This window comes from Rhinatrema bivittatum, chromosome 17 (genome assembly GCF_901001135.1).
Source record: "Rhinatrema bivittatum chromosome 17, aRhiBiv1.1, whole genome shotgun sequence".
NCBI lineage: Eukaryota > Metazoa > Chordata > Amphibia > Gymnophiona > Rhinatrematidae > Rhinatrema > Rhinatrema bivittatum.
Window position 1 is genome coordinate 60223091 of NC_042631.1, and position 17208 is coordinate 60240298.

Here is a 17208-nt window from a genome sequence, read left to right on the forward strand (position 1 = left end):
CCCCCAATAAACCATCTCATAACCCTGCCTCAACAAAACTCTAGTCTCGAGTCATTTGAGCCCACCTCTTCTCTTGAGATAGAAAATACCCTCAAGAAACTCAAACCATACTCCCACCCATCAGACCCATTTCCGACAAACCTGCTCATTGCCATCCCGAACACCATCTCAAAACCAATTTCTGAAATTATTAATACATCCTATCTCAAGGCTTAGTACCTAACCAGTTAAAATTGGCAATCCTCAAACCTCTGCTAAAAAAACCAAACGCCTCTCCATCGGATCCAGCTAACTTCCGACCAATCGCAAACTTACCTCTCATTGCCAAACTGATGGAAACAATTGTCAACAAGCAACTGTCAGAATATCTGGAAGATCATAACATTCTCTCTCCGGCTCAGTATGGCTTTCGCAAATCCCTAAACACCGAATCTCTCCTACTATCACTCACGGACACCATCCTCATAAACCTGGAGAAAAAACAATCCTACCTGCTTGTTCTTTTAGATTTGTCTGTAGCTTTTGACATGGTAAAACACACAATACTTATAGACCAACTAGCCAACATAGGCATCAAAGGCTCAGCTCTCAGTTGGTTTCAGTCCTTCCTGAGCAACAGGTTCTATAAAGTCAGAATAAACAACAAGGAATCTCATCCAGTCCTTACAGACCAAGGAGTCCCCCAAGGATCTTCACTTTCACCCACCCTCTTCAATATCTACCTCCTCCCTCTCTGCCACCTACTCACAAACCTTAAGCTCACCCATTACCTCTATGCGGATGACATACAAATCCTTATCCCGATCACAGAATCCCTTTAAAAAACTATTACCTATTGGAATCACTGCCTTCAGCCAATTAAAGACCTACTCTCCAGCCTCAACTTAGTTCTGAACGCCAATAAAATGGAAATGCTCATTATATACCATGACTCCCCCCCCCCCCCCCCCCACCATCTCATCAAGCTCTTCTCAATCAACAAGCTTAAACATCAATCTCTCACCTGACGTCAGGGATCTAGGAGCCTGGCTGGACAACAATCTAAACCTAAAAAAAGTTTATAAACACTACCACAAAGGACTGCTTTTACAAACTGCAAGTCCTCAGAAAGCTAAAACCCCTCCTTCTCTTCAATTACTTCCGGCTAGTACTTCAATCCATCATACTATCTAAGATCGATTATTGCAACTCCCTTCTACTCGGACTCCCCACAAATACTATCAAACCCCTACAGATGGTTCAGAACGCTGCCGCCAGAATCCTCACAAACTCCAACAAAAGAGAACATATCACTCCAATCCTCCGTAACCTTCACTGGCTTCCCATCAAACACAGGATCCTCTTTAAAGTTCTCACAATCGTTCACAAAGTGACACACAACCTCGCTCCCATCATGTTAAGTACACAACTTCAACCTCATACATCTTCCAGACCCATCAGAAGCACATACAAAGGCACACTGTATGCCCCATCTGCAAAAACATCACTAAGGAAATGAGCACTATCTTCAGCAGGCCCCCACCAATGGAACGTGCTCCCCCCAGATCTACGACTTGAACCAAGTCATCAGGAGTTCAAAAAAAAGCTAAAAACCTGGCTCTTCCGCCAAGCCTTCCCAGACACTCAATGCTGCCTAGATGCTATGATAAACTCAATCATGGGCTACCTCGTTGAGTTTTCTTATACTGACTCTCTCGATCGGTCACTGCTCCTGGTCAGTCTTCCACTCAATTCATCTAAATGTTATCTATCAGGTCATAGGACTACGTTATATCACTATTCTCATCTTCTGTCCCTTGCCCCCTCTCCTAAAGGATCTCTCCCCGCCCTTTTTCTACACAATATACTTCCCCTCCCCTTTTTATAATTTGAAATCACTTTTAGGCAGTTCCTGGGACTAATGCCTATAACAGATTTCAGCTCGGAGTGATTTATTCAAGTTTTTGTACTCGCATACTATATATTCCATAGTCATTCACGTTGACCTGTCCCTTGTTCCCCTATTAAAGATACTGTGCTCAATTGTTTTCTTTGTAACTGTACTATGATACTGGGTTCAAATGTTTCTTGTAACTATACTATGTTCAATTTGTACTTTGTTCTATTGTTCTATGTAACGCCCCCCTTTTTGGGGCGTTTCACTGTTTTATGTAAACCGGAGTGATTTGTATTCCATACAAGAACCTCGGTATATAAAAAAAAAAATATATATATATAAATAAATAAAATAAAAGACAGGAAACAGTAGGAGAGTAGGATTAAATGGACAATTTTCTCAGTGGAAGGTAGTGGGCAGTGGAGTGCCTCTGGGATCTGTATTGGGACCCTTACTTTTCAATATATTTATAAATGATCTGGAAAAAAATACAACGAGTGAGGTAATCAAATTTGCAGATGATAGAAAATTGTTCAGAGTAGTTAAATGACAAGCAGATTGTGATAAATTGCAGGAAGACCTTGTGAGACTGGAAAATTGGGCATCAAAATGGCAGATGAAATTTAATGTGGCTAAGTGCAAGGTGATGCATATAGGGAAAAATAACCCATGCTATAGTTACACAATGTTAGGGTCCATATTAGGTGCTACAACCCAAGAAAGAGATCTATGCATCATAGTGGATAATACATTGAAATTGTCAGTTCAGTGTGCTGCAGCAGTCAAAAAAGCAAACTGAATGTTGTGAATTATTAGAAAGGGAATGGTGAATAAAACGTAAAATGTCATAATGCCTCTGTATTGTTCCATGGTGAGACCACACCTTGAATACTGTGTACAATTCTGGTCGCCACATTTCAAAAAAGATATAATTGCGATGGAGAAGGTATAGAGAAGGGCTACCAAAATGATAAGGGGAATGGAATAGCTCCCCTATGAGGAAAGACTAAAGAGGTTAGGACTTTTCAGCTTGGAGAAGAGTCAGCTGAGGGGGGATATGATAGAGGTTTTTAAAATCATGAGAGGTCTAGAACGGGTAGATGTGAATCGGTTATTTACTCTTTCGGATAATAGAAAGACTAGGGGGCACTCCATGAAGTTAGCAATTGGCACATTTAAGACTAATCGGAGAAAGTTCTGTTTTACTCAACGCACAATTAAACTCTGGAATTTGTTGCCAGAGGATGTGGTTAGTGCAGTTAGTATAGCTGTGTTTAAAAAAGGATTGGATAAGTTCTTGGAGAAGTCCATAACCTGCTATTACGTAAGTAGACTTAGAAAATAGCCACTGCTATTACTAGCAATGGTAACATGGAATAGACTTAGTTTTTGGGTACTTGCCAGGTTCTTATGGCCTGGATTGGCCACTGTTGGAAACAGGATGCTGGGCTTGATGGACCCTTGGTCTGACCCAGTATGGCATGTTCTTATGTTCTTATGGGGTTCAAAGTATGGCATAGCTTAGAGCGAGTAGCATATATGAAAATGTCCATGAATTCTACATAAGTTTAATTTATGCAACAATTATAATTTTATGGAGATTAATTTTCTTGAGTATATTAATTTTAAGTAGATAAATAACCTTTTCTCATAGAAGTTATACATTTACTTAAAGTAATAATTTTTTTTAAATTTTTAGACTAACTTTTCTGTTGGTTCTCCAGGCACCTTACAGTATTATTAGAAATTCAGATGCTTTCTGCATAGATTCATGCTACTTGTTCTCTTTATTTTCCTATCAAACTTTTTTTTATCTCTAGTCTTCCATTGAGCATTAAAACTCATCTTTCTTTTTGGTAGGTCTGAGTGATATTTCATCTTCAAAGCGTATGGCAATGTACAGTGCTGTTCAGCATATACAAGAAAGTGAGATCAACACATTATCCATGTTGAAGTTAGACAGATTTTTGGCAGTAGCAGACTGGAATATGGTAGAAAATGCAGTTATGATTGAAGACCCTTATAAAACTACAATTAAGAATGTGAGTAGTTTTACTTTATTTACATGTTGTTTTTAGAGCAGTCTATTGTATAGTTTGTCATGCATATTTTAATTATTTGATCTGTTGCTTTATATTCTAAAAAGGTCAGATTAATATTGATTCATTGAAGAATATTCCAAAGTTAGTGGTAAAGTAATTTACAGGTGTGTTTTTCTATTGTGATTCTAGTGTTTGAATTATTCAGGGCTGTGGTTGAATGAAGAAAGACGATATATCAAGAGAACTGAATAAACTAAACTAAAACTAAAAAATTAAACTCTTCAGCTATAAATATTATGTATGACTACTTTGGAAAATGCTGTTCTTTCTTCTACTATGATACAATTTGACACACTGTTTTCCTGTATGGACATAATCAAATAGGCAAACTTGCCAAGTCCTAGTTTTCCATTTTAGGCTTTTAGAGGCATTAAGGGTCAACAAACAAGTTGTAAGTGATAACATTTTATTGGACTAATGTAATACATTTGTGACTGTCAGTCACAGACATAGTACATTAGTCCAATAAAATTATTCCAGGATTTTCATTTCCAGGGCACTCTGCCCTTCACAAAGAAAGAGAATTCTCCCTGGGGTACCCTCTGGCTTCTCCAGGATCATTTGTGTTACTACACTGGACAACTTGTAGCACTCTTCTCTGCAACTCCGGTGTTCAGGGATATGAATCCTACTCCCTTTTGATCAGCTGACACACCCCCTCTCATGAAAATTGAGCCCTCGGCTCGCCGCAGGCCTCACACCTCGACGGCCGCGGCATGAGATCGCCGGGTGAAGAGACGCCTCGGGGGGGGGGGGCCTGAGGAGCGGAAGAGTGCCGCGGGGGGGCCCAGAACGGCCTGCACAACCCGCCGGAGGAGGTCCCTAGTCGCCGGGGGGGGGCCCGAAGGGGAAGGCACCTCGCAGTCTCCCGACGCGTTTTCGGACCTCCCCTCTCTGCAGCCCGGGTGGCGCGGGCCGGCCACGTCGCCGCCACTGGTGGGAACGACGGCCATTTTAGAGGTGCATCGCGAGGTGTCCATGCCTTCAGAAGGAGAAGGGATGTACCGGGAGACTTCTCTCCCGAATCTGCCCCCGGAGGGGATTTTGCCCGACCGGGGCCTCCAGGAAGGTTCCTCTTCAGGGACTCCAACCAGCTCGTCGTTTTTCTCCCCGGAATTCATATTGTTGATGCACAATGCGTATTTGCAGGGACAGGGGGGCCCGGGGGGGTCTCCCTCGGGGCCCCCTCCCCCCAAGGTCCCTAGGATTTCTGTTCTACCTCCTGGCTCGCAGGACCTGCTTGCTTCTGGCCCGGGGGTCACTTCCTAGCCACCCCGGCGTACCACGGGGGTGGCTTCACCAGCAGGGGATGACCCCCCAGACCCCCCGGAAGCACATGCGGACGGACAGACGGATGGGGACGATCCACGTGCCTTGCGGATCTTTCAGAAGGAAGAGCTAGATGAGCTCATTCATCATATCATTCAGGAGCTGGACCTTGATCCACCGCCGGACCCTCCGGCCCCAGTGGCTCCAGCCGTCGCGACATCATCGCAAAAAGGGGACCCAGTTCTTGCCACTCTCCGACCTAGGGCGAAGGCCTTCCCCATACATGAGTCTTTCCTTCTGCTCCTCACCAGGGAGTGGGACACTCCCGAAGCGTCCTTGAAGGTCACCCATGCCATGGAGAAGCTGTACCCGCTGTCGGAGGATTTTTTTGGATCTCATCAGGGTCCCCAAGGTGGATTCAGCGGTTTCAGCGGTGACTAAAAGGACGACCATCCCGGTCACGGGCGGCACGGCCCTGCGGGATACGCAGTATCGCAAACTGGAGGGTTTCCTCAAGCGTGTCTTTGAAGTCTCCGCCCTTGGGATGCGTGCCGTAATGTGCAGCTCGCTTGCACAGCGGGCCAGTCTGCTCTGGGTAGAGGTGTGCATTCGTTTTGAACGTATTTGCAATCCGCAACTTATTTTTTTTTCCAACTTAAAAAAGTGATAATGCGCAACGCATTGCGACTTCCAACTTATTCAACGAAACTATGTTGAATACGTTGAACCGCGAGGCGCGCGCTTTTCTCGCCGCCATTAGCTGCGAGCTCGGATGCCCGAATTAGCACAAAATGGCAGTGCCCCTGCGGTAACCATGCCAACCTGTCTGACCCTTTCCTGTGAGTCGCAGTGACAGGAAAGGGACGGACAGGTCGGCATGGATACCGGAACGCAGCAAATCTGCGTTCACGTTTTCAGAGACTCTGAGGATTTAATGACGAGCCAGCAGTATATAAGCAGCAGCACGAGGACTCACGCGCATTTCCAGCGATTCTGTGGGGAGGTGGGCTGGGTGGCAGGCTGAGGCAGGCAGGCAAGCAGAAATAGAAGCAGAAGCAGAACCAGAACCAGAAGCAGAACCAGATTTGATAGACAACACAGAACAGATTCTGTGTTAGGCTAGCAAAGGAAAGAAAAATATTCCTGGTCTTGCATTAGTGGCAGGGGTCAACTACAGTCACTAGTATTCCTATTCCTGTTTCTTTCAAGCAGTCTAGTGGTCTAATCAGCTAGCACTGACCAGTGACACTTTACCATTGAGGGTGTTGGGCTGGCTTGGAGAGAGATATTAATATTTTCAATGTCATCCATGTTTCTGGAGTGAAAAACATTCCTGCTTTATTAAATTCCAATTACTTAGTCTGTCAGTGCAGTGGGCATTTTTAACAGACTGGGTCTGTTCATTTGGGCATTTTAAACAGACAGAACATTGTTCTTGAGTGGGTCTGTTCATTTTGGTATTTTAAACAGACTGAACATTGTTATTGAGTCAGTCTGTTCATTTGGGAATTTTAAACAGACTGAACATTGTTATTGAGTGAGTCTGTTCATTTTGGTATTTTTAAACAGACAGTGAACATTGTTCTTGAGTGGGTCTGTGCTGGGAAGTGCCAGAAAAGTACTCAGCCTCTTTTCTGCTTACAAGCAAGCTACTTGTGTGTGCACTGCACACACATGAGTGCAATGGCAGGCAGGCAGTGAGACAGTAGGCAGTGGGCATTCTTAACAGACTGAACAACATTGTTATTGAGAGTGAGTCTGTTCATTTTAGTATTTTAAACAGACTGAACATTGTTCTTGAGTGAGTCTGTTCATTTTGGTATTTTAAACAGACTGAACATTGTTCTTGAGTCAGTCTGTTCATTTTGGTATTTTAAACAGACTGAACATTGTTCTTGAGTGAGTCTGTTCATTTTGGTATTTTTAAACAGACTGAACATTGTTCATGAGTGAGTCTGTTCATTTTGGTATTTTTAAACAGACAGTGAACATTGTTCTTGAGTGGGTCTGTGCTGGGAAGTCCCCGGGCCGGAGTACTCAGCCTCTTTTCTGCTTACAAGCAAGCTACTTGTGTGTGCACTGCACACACATGAGTGCACTGGCAGGCAGGCAGTGAGACAGTGGGCAGTGGGCATTCTTAACAGACTGAACAACATTGTTATTGAGAGTGAGTCTGTTCATTTTAGTATTTTAAACAGACTGAACATTGTTCTTGAGTGAGTCTGTTCATTTTGGTATTTTAAACAGACTGAACATTGTTCTTGAGTGGGTCTGTTCATTTTGGTATTTTAAACAGACTGAACATTGTTCTTGAGTGGGTCTGTTCATTTTGGTATTTTTAAACAGACTTAAGAACATTGTTATTGAGTGAGTCTGTTCATTTGGGAATTTTAAACAGACAGAACATTGTTCTTGAGTGGGTCTGTTCATTTGGGAATTTTAAACAGACTGAACATTGTTATTGAGTGAGTCTGTTCATTTTGGTATTTTAAACAGACTGAACATTTTTCTTGAGTGGGTCTGTTCATTTGGGCATTTTAAACAGACAGAACATTGTTCTTGAGTGGGTCTGTTCATTTTGGTATTTTTAAACAGACTTAAGAACATTGTTATTGAGTGAGTCTGTTCATTTGGGAATTTTAAACAGACTGAACATTGTTATTGAGTGACTCTATTCATTTTGGTATTTTTAAACAGACAGTGAACATTGTTCTTGAGTGGGTCTGTGCTGGGAAGTGCCTGGGCCGGAGTACTCAGCCTTTTTTCTGCTTGCAAGCAAGCTACTTGTGTGTACACTGCCCACACATAAGTGCACTGGCTGGCAGGCAGTGAGACAGTGGGCAGTGGGCATTCTTAACAGACTGAACAACATTGTTATTGAGAGTGAGTCTGTTCATTTTAGTATTTTAAACAGACTGAACATTGTTATTGAGTCAGCCTGTTCATTTTGGTATTTTAAACAGACTGAACATTGTTCTTGAGTGGGTCTGTTCATTTTGGTATTTTAAACAGACTGAACATTGTTCTTGAGTGGGTCTGTTCATTTTGGGGTAGATTTTAAAAGAAGCGCGATCTGCCTACTTTTGCTTGCGCATCAGACTCAAGCAAAAGTACGCTGGATTTTAGTAGATACGCGCGGAGCCGCGCGTATCCACTAAAATCCTGGATCGGCGCGCGCAAGGCTATCGATTTTGTATAGCCTGCGCGCGCCGAGCCGCGCTGCCTCCCCCCGTTCCCTCCAAGGCCGCTCCGAAATCGGAGCGGCCTCGGAGGGAACTTTCCTTTGCCCTCCCCTCACCTTACCCTCCCTTCCCCTACCTAACCCACCCACCCGGCCCTGTCTACACCCCCCCCTTACCGTTGTCGGGGGATTTACGCCTCCCGGAGGGAGACGTAAATCCCCGCGCGCCAGCGGGCCTGCTGCGCGCCGGGCCGCGACCTGGGGGCGGGGACGGAGGGCGCGGCCACGCCCCCGGGCCATAGCCACGCCCCGTACCCGCCCCCAAAACGCGGCCGACACGCCCCCGAAACGCCGCGACGACCGGGCCCGCCCCCCGACACACCCCCGACACGCCCCCCTCCGAGAACCCCGGGACTTACGCGAGTCCCGGGGCTCTGCGCGCGCCGGGAGGCCTATGTAAAATAGGCTTCCCGGCGCGCAGGGCCCTGCTCGCCTAAATCCGCCCGGTTTTGGGCGGATTTAGGCGAGCAGGGCTCTGAAAATCTACCCCTTTGGTATTTTAAACAGATTGAACATTGTTCTTCAGTGGGTCTGTTCATTTGGGAATTTTAAACAGACTGAACATTATTATTGTGAGACAGTGGGCACTGTTACCACATAAAATCATCCACAATGTCAGGGAAAGAGAGATGCAATCGACTTATTGGGACTGGCAGTGGAGGCACCGCAAAAGTCACAAGTGCAACACCACCAGTACAGCTAAAAAGGCAACTGTCGCAATCTAAACTCTTTGTAGGGGATAGCAGTTCCATGGCAAAAAAAACAAAATCGGCCCATGATACTTCCCCATCGCCACCACTTGTTTCTGGCCCTGTAGTTTTGGAGGAGAGGGAAGGGGAGGCAGAGTCAAGCCCGACAAAATTTAGACACCCAAGAGCAGCCGGGGGAAAGAAGTCTCAACTAAGACTTAGCGGTCACAAGGTAGCGCTGGCACTGTTAGCTTCTTGGGTGGGATTCTCATCAGAAACGGAAGAAGTAGTCCTGTCTTAGCCTCCACCTCCACCTCCACCTCCAGAATTGTGCAGCAGGGGAGAGATTACAGTGATATCGAGGAGGAGGAAGAGCTGTCAGAAGGGAGACAGAGGGTGAAGACTGGTGCCCCCGCTGGCATTGCTTCTCAGGGTGCACCACCCACTAGTACCTCAACTCCAGTGCCAGCATCCACCCCCAAGGTGGTAAAGAGAGGAGGATCAGAAAAGAAATCTCCGATCTGGAAACATTTTAAAGCGACAGAAGACCCGCGTTATGCTCGGTGTAATTACTGTGCCAGGGATATTAGCAGAGGCAAGCAAATGGGACATCTATCAAATTTTGGCATGAACCATCATATTAAGAGGCAACACCCAACAAGATTACTGCCATCTGGGGATGGTGGCAGTTTCAGTCGGGGGACCCCTTTCAAGTAGTGTGCAGTGGTAGGACAGCAGCAGAGTCAGCCCACGCCCTCATACCCTTCTAGCAGTCAGGCGGCAGGCCAGCAACCCAGTGATGTAGCAGAAGCGACAATCCACCATGGAGGAAATGGGGTGGAGTGCGGTAACGCTATCCCGGGGTAGGAGGCAGGCAGCCTCAAACGTTGTAACCAGGAGCATTGGGGAAATGATTGCCCTTGATGACCAGCCCTTGCAGTTAGTGGAGAATGTGGGTTTCAAGCGTTTTTTGAAGGTCGTACTTCCAAATTACAAAGTCCCCTCCAGAACCACATTTAGTAGAAAGGTCATCCCCAGCCTGTACAAGCAGTGTCGCAGTCGCTTGCAACACTGCTAGGTAAGGCAGACGGAAGAGTGCATTTCACCTGCGATATCTGGACCGCCATGAATGCTGCACACTCTTACCTCTTTCTGACAGCACACTGGTGGGACATGGCAGAGGCAGGGGCAGCCAGCAGCTCTATTACTGAAGAAGTATCAGGGTGGAGGTGGGCTTTACTGCACACCCACCTGACGGACCAGGCCCATAACGCTGCCAATATTCTAGCATGCATCAGAAAGATGCTGGAGGGCTGGCAACTGCACCAGCGAGACAGGAAAACGCGGGCAGGGTTTTTTTTCACAGACAACAGTGCAAACATGGTTAAGGCAATAAGCGATGGGCGGTTTAAGAACATCCAATGTTTTGCACACACTCTGCATCTGGTAGTGAAGTCAGCTCTGGGCTTGGAGCCCAATGACAAGGAGAATGAATACCTGCGTAGGTTAATACAGAAGTGCAGGAACATAGCAGCACACTTCCACAGAAGTGTCAAGGCGGGGCAGGTTCTCCGACAAAAGCAGACTGATTTGGATATGCCTCAGAAGCGTCTCATTCAAGACATTGCCACCCGGTGGAATGCCACCTTTATGATGCTGGAGAGGTTACTGGAGCTGCAGACACCCCTTCATGAACTTTCTGGTAGAATGGACATAGGTGTGCTGAATTCCCTAGGGCATCGCGATTGGTTAGTCATGAGTCAGCTGGTAAAAATCCTGCAGCCCTTCAAGGATGTCATGGAGGAGCTGAGTTCCAGAAGTGCCACCTTGGCTGACATCATCCCTATAGTTAAATTCCTGGATGACCATTTGGAGGCCTTTAAACAGCAAGAGGGAATGACTGCTGAGGTGCTGCAGTGTCTGGACGTTTTGCAGCAGCAGGTGAAAGACAGATTAAGGCTTTTAACAGAGGACAGCACATACATGCTCGCCTCTGTCTGTGATCCCCGTGTGAAAGGTAAACTCGCCCTACAGACGAATTGTCTTTCATATGTGAAGGATCTGCTGTTAGGTAAGGTCCGTGAACAGGAGCGCCATAGGCGGAAACAGAGTCAGATTAGGCTTGAAGCAGAGTTGGAAACAGCTGGCACGTCACAGAGTTGTGCTGCTAGCCCAGGCAGGAGGAGCCCTGTGTCAGTGACAGTTAGTACCTCCTCCTCCACGTCAGAACGCCCAAGGCATGTTGGCCATAAAGATTCATCAGTTGTGCAACGGGCGAGAGAGAAAGTAGCTGGATTGAGTGACTCTGAGCCCTACCAAGCACAGGAGGAGACAGCAGCACAGCTGTCAGTGACACGATATCTCTCAGAGCCGATAGAGAACATGCAGACAGATCCGCTGGCATATTGGGCACACAAGTCCACTGTCTGGCCACACCTAGCCAAAGTGGCTGAACGATATCTGTCATGTCTCTCACCATCATCCATAAAAACATCCACCACCAGACTCCCCTAGACCTACTACACCCTCTCAAATTACACTCTTCAGCTAGACCTTTGAGAGATGCCTATAAGGGTTCCCTTCATGTTCCCTCAATCAAAATGGTACAAAGATTAACAATCAGGGACCGGGCTTTTTCAACAACAGGCCCCACCATTTGGAATACACTACCCCCAGACCTCCGACAGGAAACCTGCCTCATAAATTTTAAAAAGAAACTGAAGACTTGGCTTTTTGGTAGAGCCTTTCCTGTCTCCTAGACTATATTCTACTAAGATATTATCCAATCAGCTGTGCTTCAATCATCTCATATTACTTCATTAACTAGCAGAATGTCATATAATCATGTTTTAATGCTTGAGTTATTCTCCTGAGGTTGGCTCCAAGCCCCTTCTCTCTGTTATATCTCTCTACTTTGATTATCTTTCTCTTCATTTCCAATTCCAAGTTATTCACCTTTGTTATAATGTAACTTTTTACCTTCTGCTCCCAATCTGTCTCCTCTTTTGAGGTTTGACTAGTTATTGTTAATGTACTATCGTTCTATGTAAACCGAGTTGATTTGATCTGTATCAAGAAAATCGTTATATAAAAACCCTAAATAAATAAATAAAATAAATGTCCACCAACCAGTGTGCCCAGTGAACGTGTCTTTTCAATGACAGGGGATATCATGAGCCCTCACCGCTCAAGGCTGGCACCAGAGTTTATGGAAATGCTAGTGTTTTTGAAAGTAAACCTGCCTTTGCTTGGCTTTCCAAATTTTCCCTGTGAATGGCAAGACGAATGAAAGCTATTCAAAGCCTTGCAGCAGCTCTAATTGCCTCCTATGCTCCAGATAATAAACTGCAGCACATGTTCTTGACATGAATCGCTGTGCCTGACCGTCTACTGTGCAGGCCTTGTGTTCCTACCGGTGTTTGACCTCCATTGCTGCGACTGTTCATCTAGACCTTGTGTCCCTAGGTGGGATTGACCTCTGTCCTCGACTGCTGTGCCTGTTTATCCAGGCCTTGTGTCTCTAGGTGGGATTGACCTCTGTCCTCGACTGCTGTGCCTGTTCATCCAGGCCTTGTGTTCCTACTGGTGTTTTAACTCAATTGCTGTGCCTGTTGATCCAGGCCTTGTGTCCCTAGGTGGGATTGACCTCTGTCCTCGACTGCTGTGCCTGTTCATCCAGGCCTTGTGTTCCTACTGGTGTTTTAACTCAATTGCTGTGCCTGTTCATCCAGGCCTTGTGTCCCTAGGTGGGATTGACCTCTGTCCTCGAATGATGTGCCTGTTCATCCAGGCCTTGTGTTCCTACAGGTGTTTTAACTCAATTGCTGTGCCTGTTCATCCAGGCCTTGTGTTCCTACTGGTGTTTGACCTCCATTGCTGTGCCTGTTCATCCAGGCCTTGTGTCCGTAGGTGGGATTGACCTCTGTCCTCGACTGCTGTGCCTGTTCATCCAGGCCTTGTGTTCCCACAAGTGTTTTAACTCAATTGCTGTGCCTGTTCATCCAGGCCTTGTGTCCCTAGGTGGGATTGACCTCTGTCCTCGACTGCTGTGCCTGTTCATCCAGGCCTTGGGTCCCTAGGTGGGATTGACCTCTGTCCTCGACTGCTGTGCCTGTTCATCCAGGCCTTGTGTTCCTACTGGTGTTTTAACTCAATTGCTGTGCCTGTTCATCCAGGCCTTGTGTCCCTAGGTGGGATTGACCTCTGTCCTCGACTGCTGTGCCTGTTCATCCAGGCCTTGTGTTCCTACTGGTGTTTTAACTCAATTGCTGTGCCTGTTCATCCAAGCCTTGTGTCCCTAGGTGGGATTGACCTCTGTCCTCGAATGATGTGCCTGTTCATCCAGGCCTTGTGTTCCTACAGGTGTTTTAACTCAATTGCTGTGCCTGTTCATCCAGGCCTTGTGTTCCTACTGGTGTTTGACCTCCATTGCTGTGCCTGTTCATCCAGGCCTTGTGTCCGTAGGTGGGATTGACCTCTGTCCTCGACTGCTGTGCCTGTTCATCCAGGCCTTGTGTTCCCACAAGTGTTTTAACTCAATTGCTGTGCCTGTTCATCCAGGCCTTATGTCCCTAGGTGGGATTGACCTCTGTCCTCGACTGCTGTGCCTGTTCATCCAGGCCTTGTGTCCCTAGGTGGGATTGACCTCTGTCCTCGACTGCTGTGCCTGTTCATCCAAGCCTTGTGTTACTCTGGGGATAGGGAAATACCTACAGTACCTGAGTGTAATCAAGTATGAAGTGCTGGAAACGTTTTAAAATAAGAATAGAAATAAATTAAAATAAAAAAAATTACTATCCCTGTTCATCCAAGCCTTGTGTCCCTAGGTGGGATTGACCTCTGTCCTCGAATGATGTGCCTGTTCATCCAGGCCTTGTGTTCCTACTGGTGTTTGACCTCCATTGCTGTGCCTGTTCATCCAGGCCTTGTGTCCCTAGGGGAGATTGACCTCTGTCCTCGACTGCTGTGCCTGTTCATCCAGGCCTTGTGTTCCTACTGGTGTTTGACCTCCGTTGCTGTGCCTGTTCATCCAGGCCTTGTGTTCCTACTGGTGTTTGACCACATTGCTGTGCCTGTTCATCCACGCCTTGTGTCCCTAGGTGGGATTGACCTCTGTCCTCGAATGATGTGCCTGTTCATCCAGGCCTTGTGTCCCTAGGTGGGATTGACCTCTGTCCTCGACTGCTGTGCCTGTTCATCCAGGCCTTGTGTTCCTCTGGGGATAGGGAAATACCTACAGTACCTGAGTGTAATCAAGTATGAAGTTCTGGAAACGTTTTAAAATAAGAATAGAAATAAATTAAAAAAAAAATTACTATCCCTGTTCATCCAGGCCTTGTGTCCCTAGGTGGGATTGACCTCTGTCCTCGAATGATGTGCCTGTTCATCCAGGCCTTGTGTTCCCACAAGTGTTTTAACTCAATTGCTGTGCCTGTTCATCCAGGCCTTGTGTCCCTAGGTGGGATTGACCTCTGTCCTCGACTGCTCTGCCTGTTCATCCAGGCCTTGTGTCCCTAGGTGGGATTGACCTCTGTCCTCGACTGCTCTGCCTGTTCATCCAGGCCTTGTGTCCCTAGGTGGGATTGACCTCTGTCCTTGACTGCTGTGCCTGTTCATCCAGGCCTTGTGTTCTCACAAGTGTTTTAACTCAATTGCTGTGCCTGTTCATCCAGGCCTTGTGTTCCTACTGGTGTTTGACCTCCATTGCTGTGCCTGTTCATCCAGGCCTTGTGTCCCTAGGTGGGATTGACCTCTGTCCTCGACTGCAGTGCCTGTTCATCCAGGCCTTGTGTTCCTCTGGGGATAGGGAAATACCTACAGTACCTGAGTGTAATCAAGTATGAAGTGCTGGAAACGTTTTAAAATAAGAATAGAAATAAATTTTTAAAAAAAATTACTATCCCTGTTCATCCAGGCCTTGTGTCCCTAGGTGGGATTGACCTCTGTTCTCGAATGATGTGCCTGTTCATCCAGGCCTTGTGTTCCCACAAGTGTTTTAACTCAATTGCTGTGCCTGTTCATCCAGGCCTTGGTGTTCCTACTGGTGTTTGACCTCCATTGCTGTGCCTGTTCATCCAGGCCTTGTGTCCCTAGGTGGGATTGACCTCTGTCCTCGAATGATGTGCCTGTTCATCCAGGCCTTGGTGTTCCCACAAGTGTTTTAACTCAATTGATGTGCCTGTTCATCCAGGCCTTGTGTTCCTACTGGTGGTTTTTTTTTAATGTTGTAATCTTTTATTGAGTTTTTGGAGTAAGAAACAATACAAATAAACATACAAATAAACATGTACAGAAAATAAAGAAAAATATACATCAAAATTATCACTCTTAACACAATATCACCACTATTAGCTAAATAACGAAACCACCATGATTTCAACCTGTTCTCAGTTCGGTATTCCTTCTTAAATAGAAACACAGGATATTGTGGATAACAAGCAGGTAGAGAAAGAAGAAAACAACAAAGAGGAATGAGAATACGAAAGAAAAAGGAGAACAAGGATGAGAAATAGAGAGGAAAAAGGGGAAGAAGAAAGAGAAATAGTCAGAATGATAGAGGAGTAGCTCACCAAAAAAAAAGAACAATCAATCAGGGGTCTGACAGGTAGAATTAAGCAATATACGTATATAGATTAGGAGTGCAGTGTCAAGTAAACGTCTAATGGCTTCCACACCTGTGCCCACGCTGCCAACCTCCTAAATTTTATTGCCATAGCTTTTTCATATTTTACATATAAACACACAGAGCTCCACCATAGATGTTCAGAAAGCAAATCACTTTTTTTCCAGTTGGAGAGAATATTGTGTTGTGCAATAGTGAGAAGGAAATCTAGTAGTTTACACTGTGGGGCGGGAAGAGATATGGAGGGGTGAGCGCCTTTTAAAATAGTAATAGAATACGATAGGGAAGTCTGGAACTGAAAGATCTCAGTCACTATGTGCCATACTCGCGTCCAAAAATTAAATGTGTAAGGGCAGGAATAAAGCATATGTTGTAATGTAGCATTTGGGCCAGCACATGACCAACAATGATGGGATGCAAGAACACCAGCCCTATAAAGCTTCCAAGGTGTCCATAGGGCCCTATGCATAATAAAGAACATGGACTGAGTAAGACTAGAAGATAGTGATATGCGCATCGCGACTTTCCAAACATAATCCCAACATTCGGAAGGTATATGAATAGATAGATCCTCCGCCCAACTTATAGAGAGCGAGAAATGAAAGGGCTTTAGGGTTAATTGATTAAGCAGCTTGTAAATATGAGAGGCCAGGTGGCCTTTGGGGCTATAGTCCAAATACAGATCTAGCAAGAAGGGGGATTTGTCTGGGTGGAAGAGTCTCCTTTTCTGAGAAAGGAGAGCATGCCTAAGTTGTAGCCAGGAAAAAAATTGAGATTGAGGGAGTGAGTATCGAGCTTGCAACATTGAAAAGGAGCAAAGTTCTCCACTTTCAAATACATCCGTTATTGTCCATATCCCCGCTTTGCTCCAAATTGACCAATTAATAGGATGATTATTAATACGAAATAAGGAATTTCCCCAAAGTGGTCCAAATTTCGATGACTTCCAGGAATAAGTTTGTACAGGGCGTAGCTGTTCTAATTCACCAAAAGCTTTGTGTAAAGAGCGTAGAATAAGGTGTGAGACTACACGTGAGGGAAGGATAACACCCGGGAAAAGTGTAGTGGGAGCGGAGAGAGGAAAGCTGATTCTACCCCCAGCCATCTCGGAGGATGTACAGTCGGGGTAAAATGGGAAAAATAGAAAGAACCCTACTGGTGTTTTAACTCAATTGCTGTGCCTGTTCATCCAGGCCTTGTGTTCCCACAAGTGTTTTAACTCAATTGCTGTGCCTGTTCATCCAGGCCTTGTGTCCCTAGGTGGAATTGACCTCTGTCCTCGAATGATGTGCCTGTTCATCCAGGCCTTGTGTCCCTAGGTGGGATTGACCTCTGTCCTCGAATGATGTGCCTGTTCATCCAGGCCTTGTGTCCCTAGGTGGGATTGACCTCTGTCCTCGAATGATGTG

At 45.8% G+C, this 17208-nt stretch overlaps 1 protein-coding gene across 1 annotated transcript in view; it reads left to right on the plus strand.

Moving 5' to 3' along the window:
- LOC115079138 (sodium/hydrogen exchanger 10-like) overlaps positions 1-17208 on the plus strand; it is a 947289-nt gene that overhangs the window by 245745 nt on the left and 684336 nt on the right. The window contains exon 6 of the mRNA XM_029582257.1: positions 3737-3918. Within this exon, the coding sequence (XP_029438117.1) occupies positions 3737-3918 (182 nt within the window). The remainder of the gene's footprint in view (positions 1-3736; positions 3919-17208) is intronic.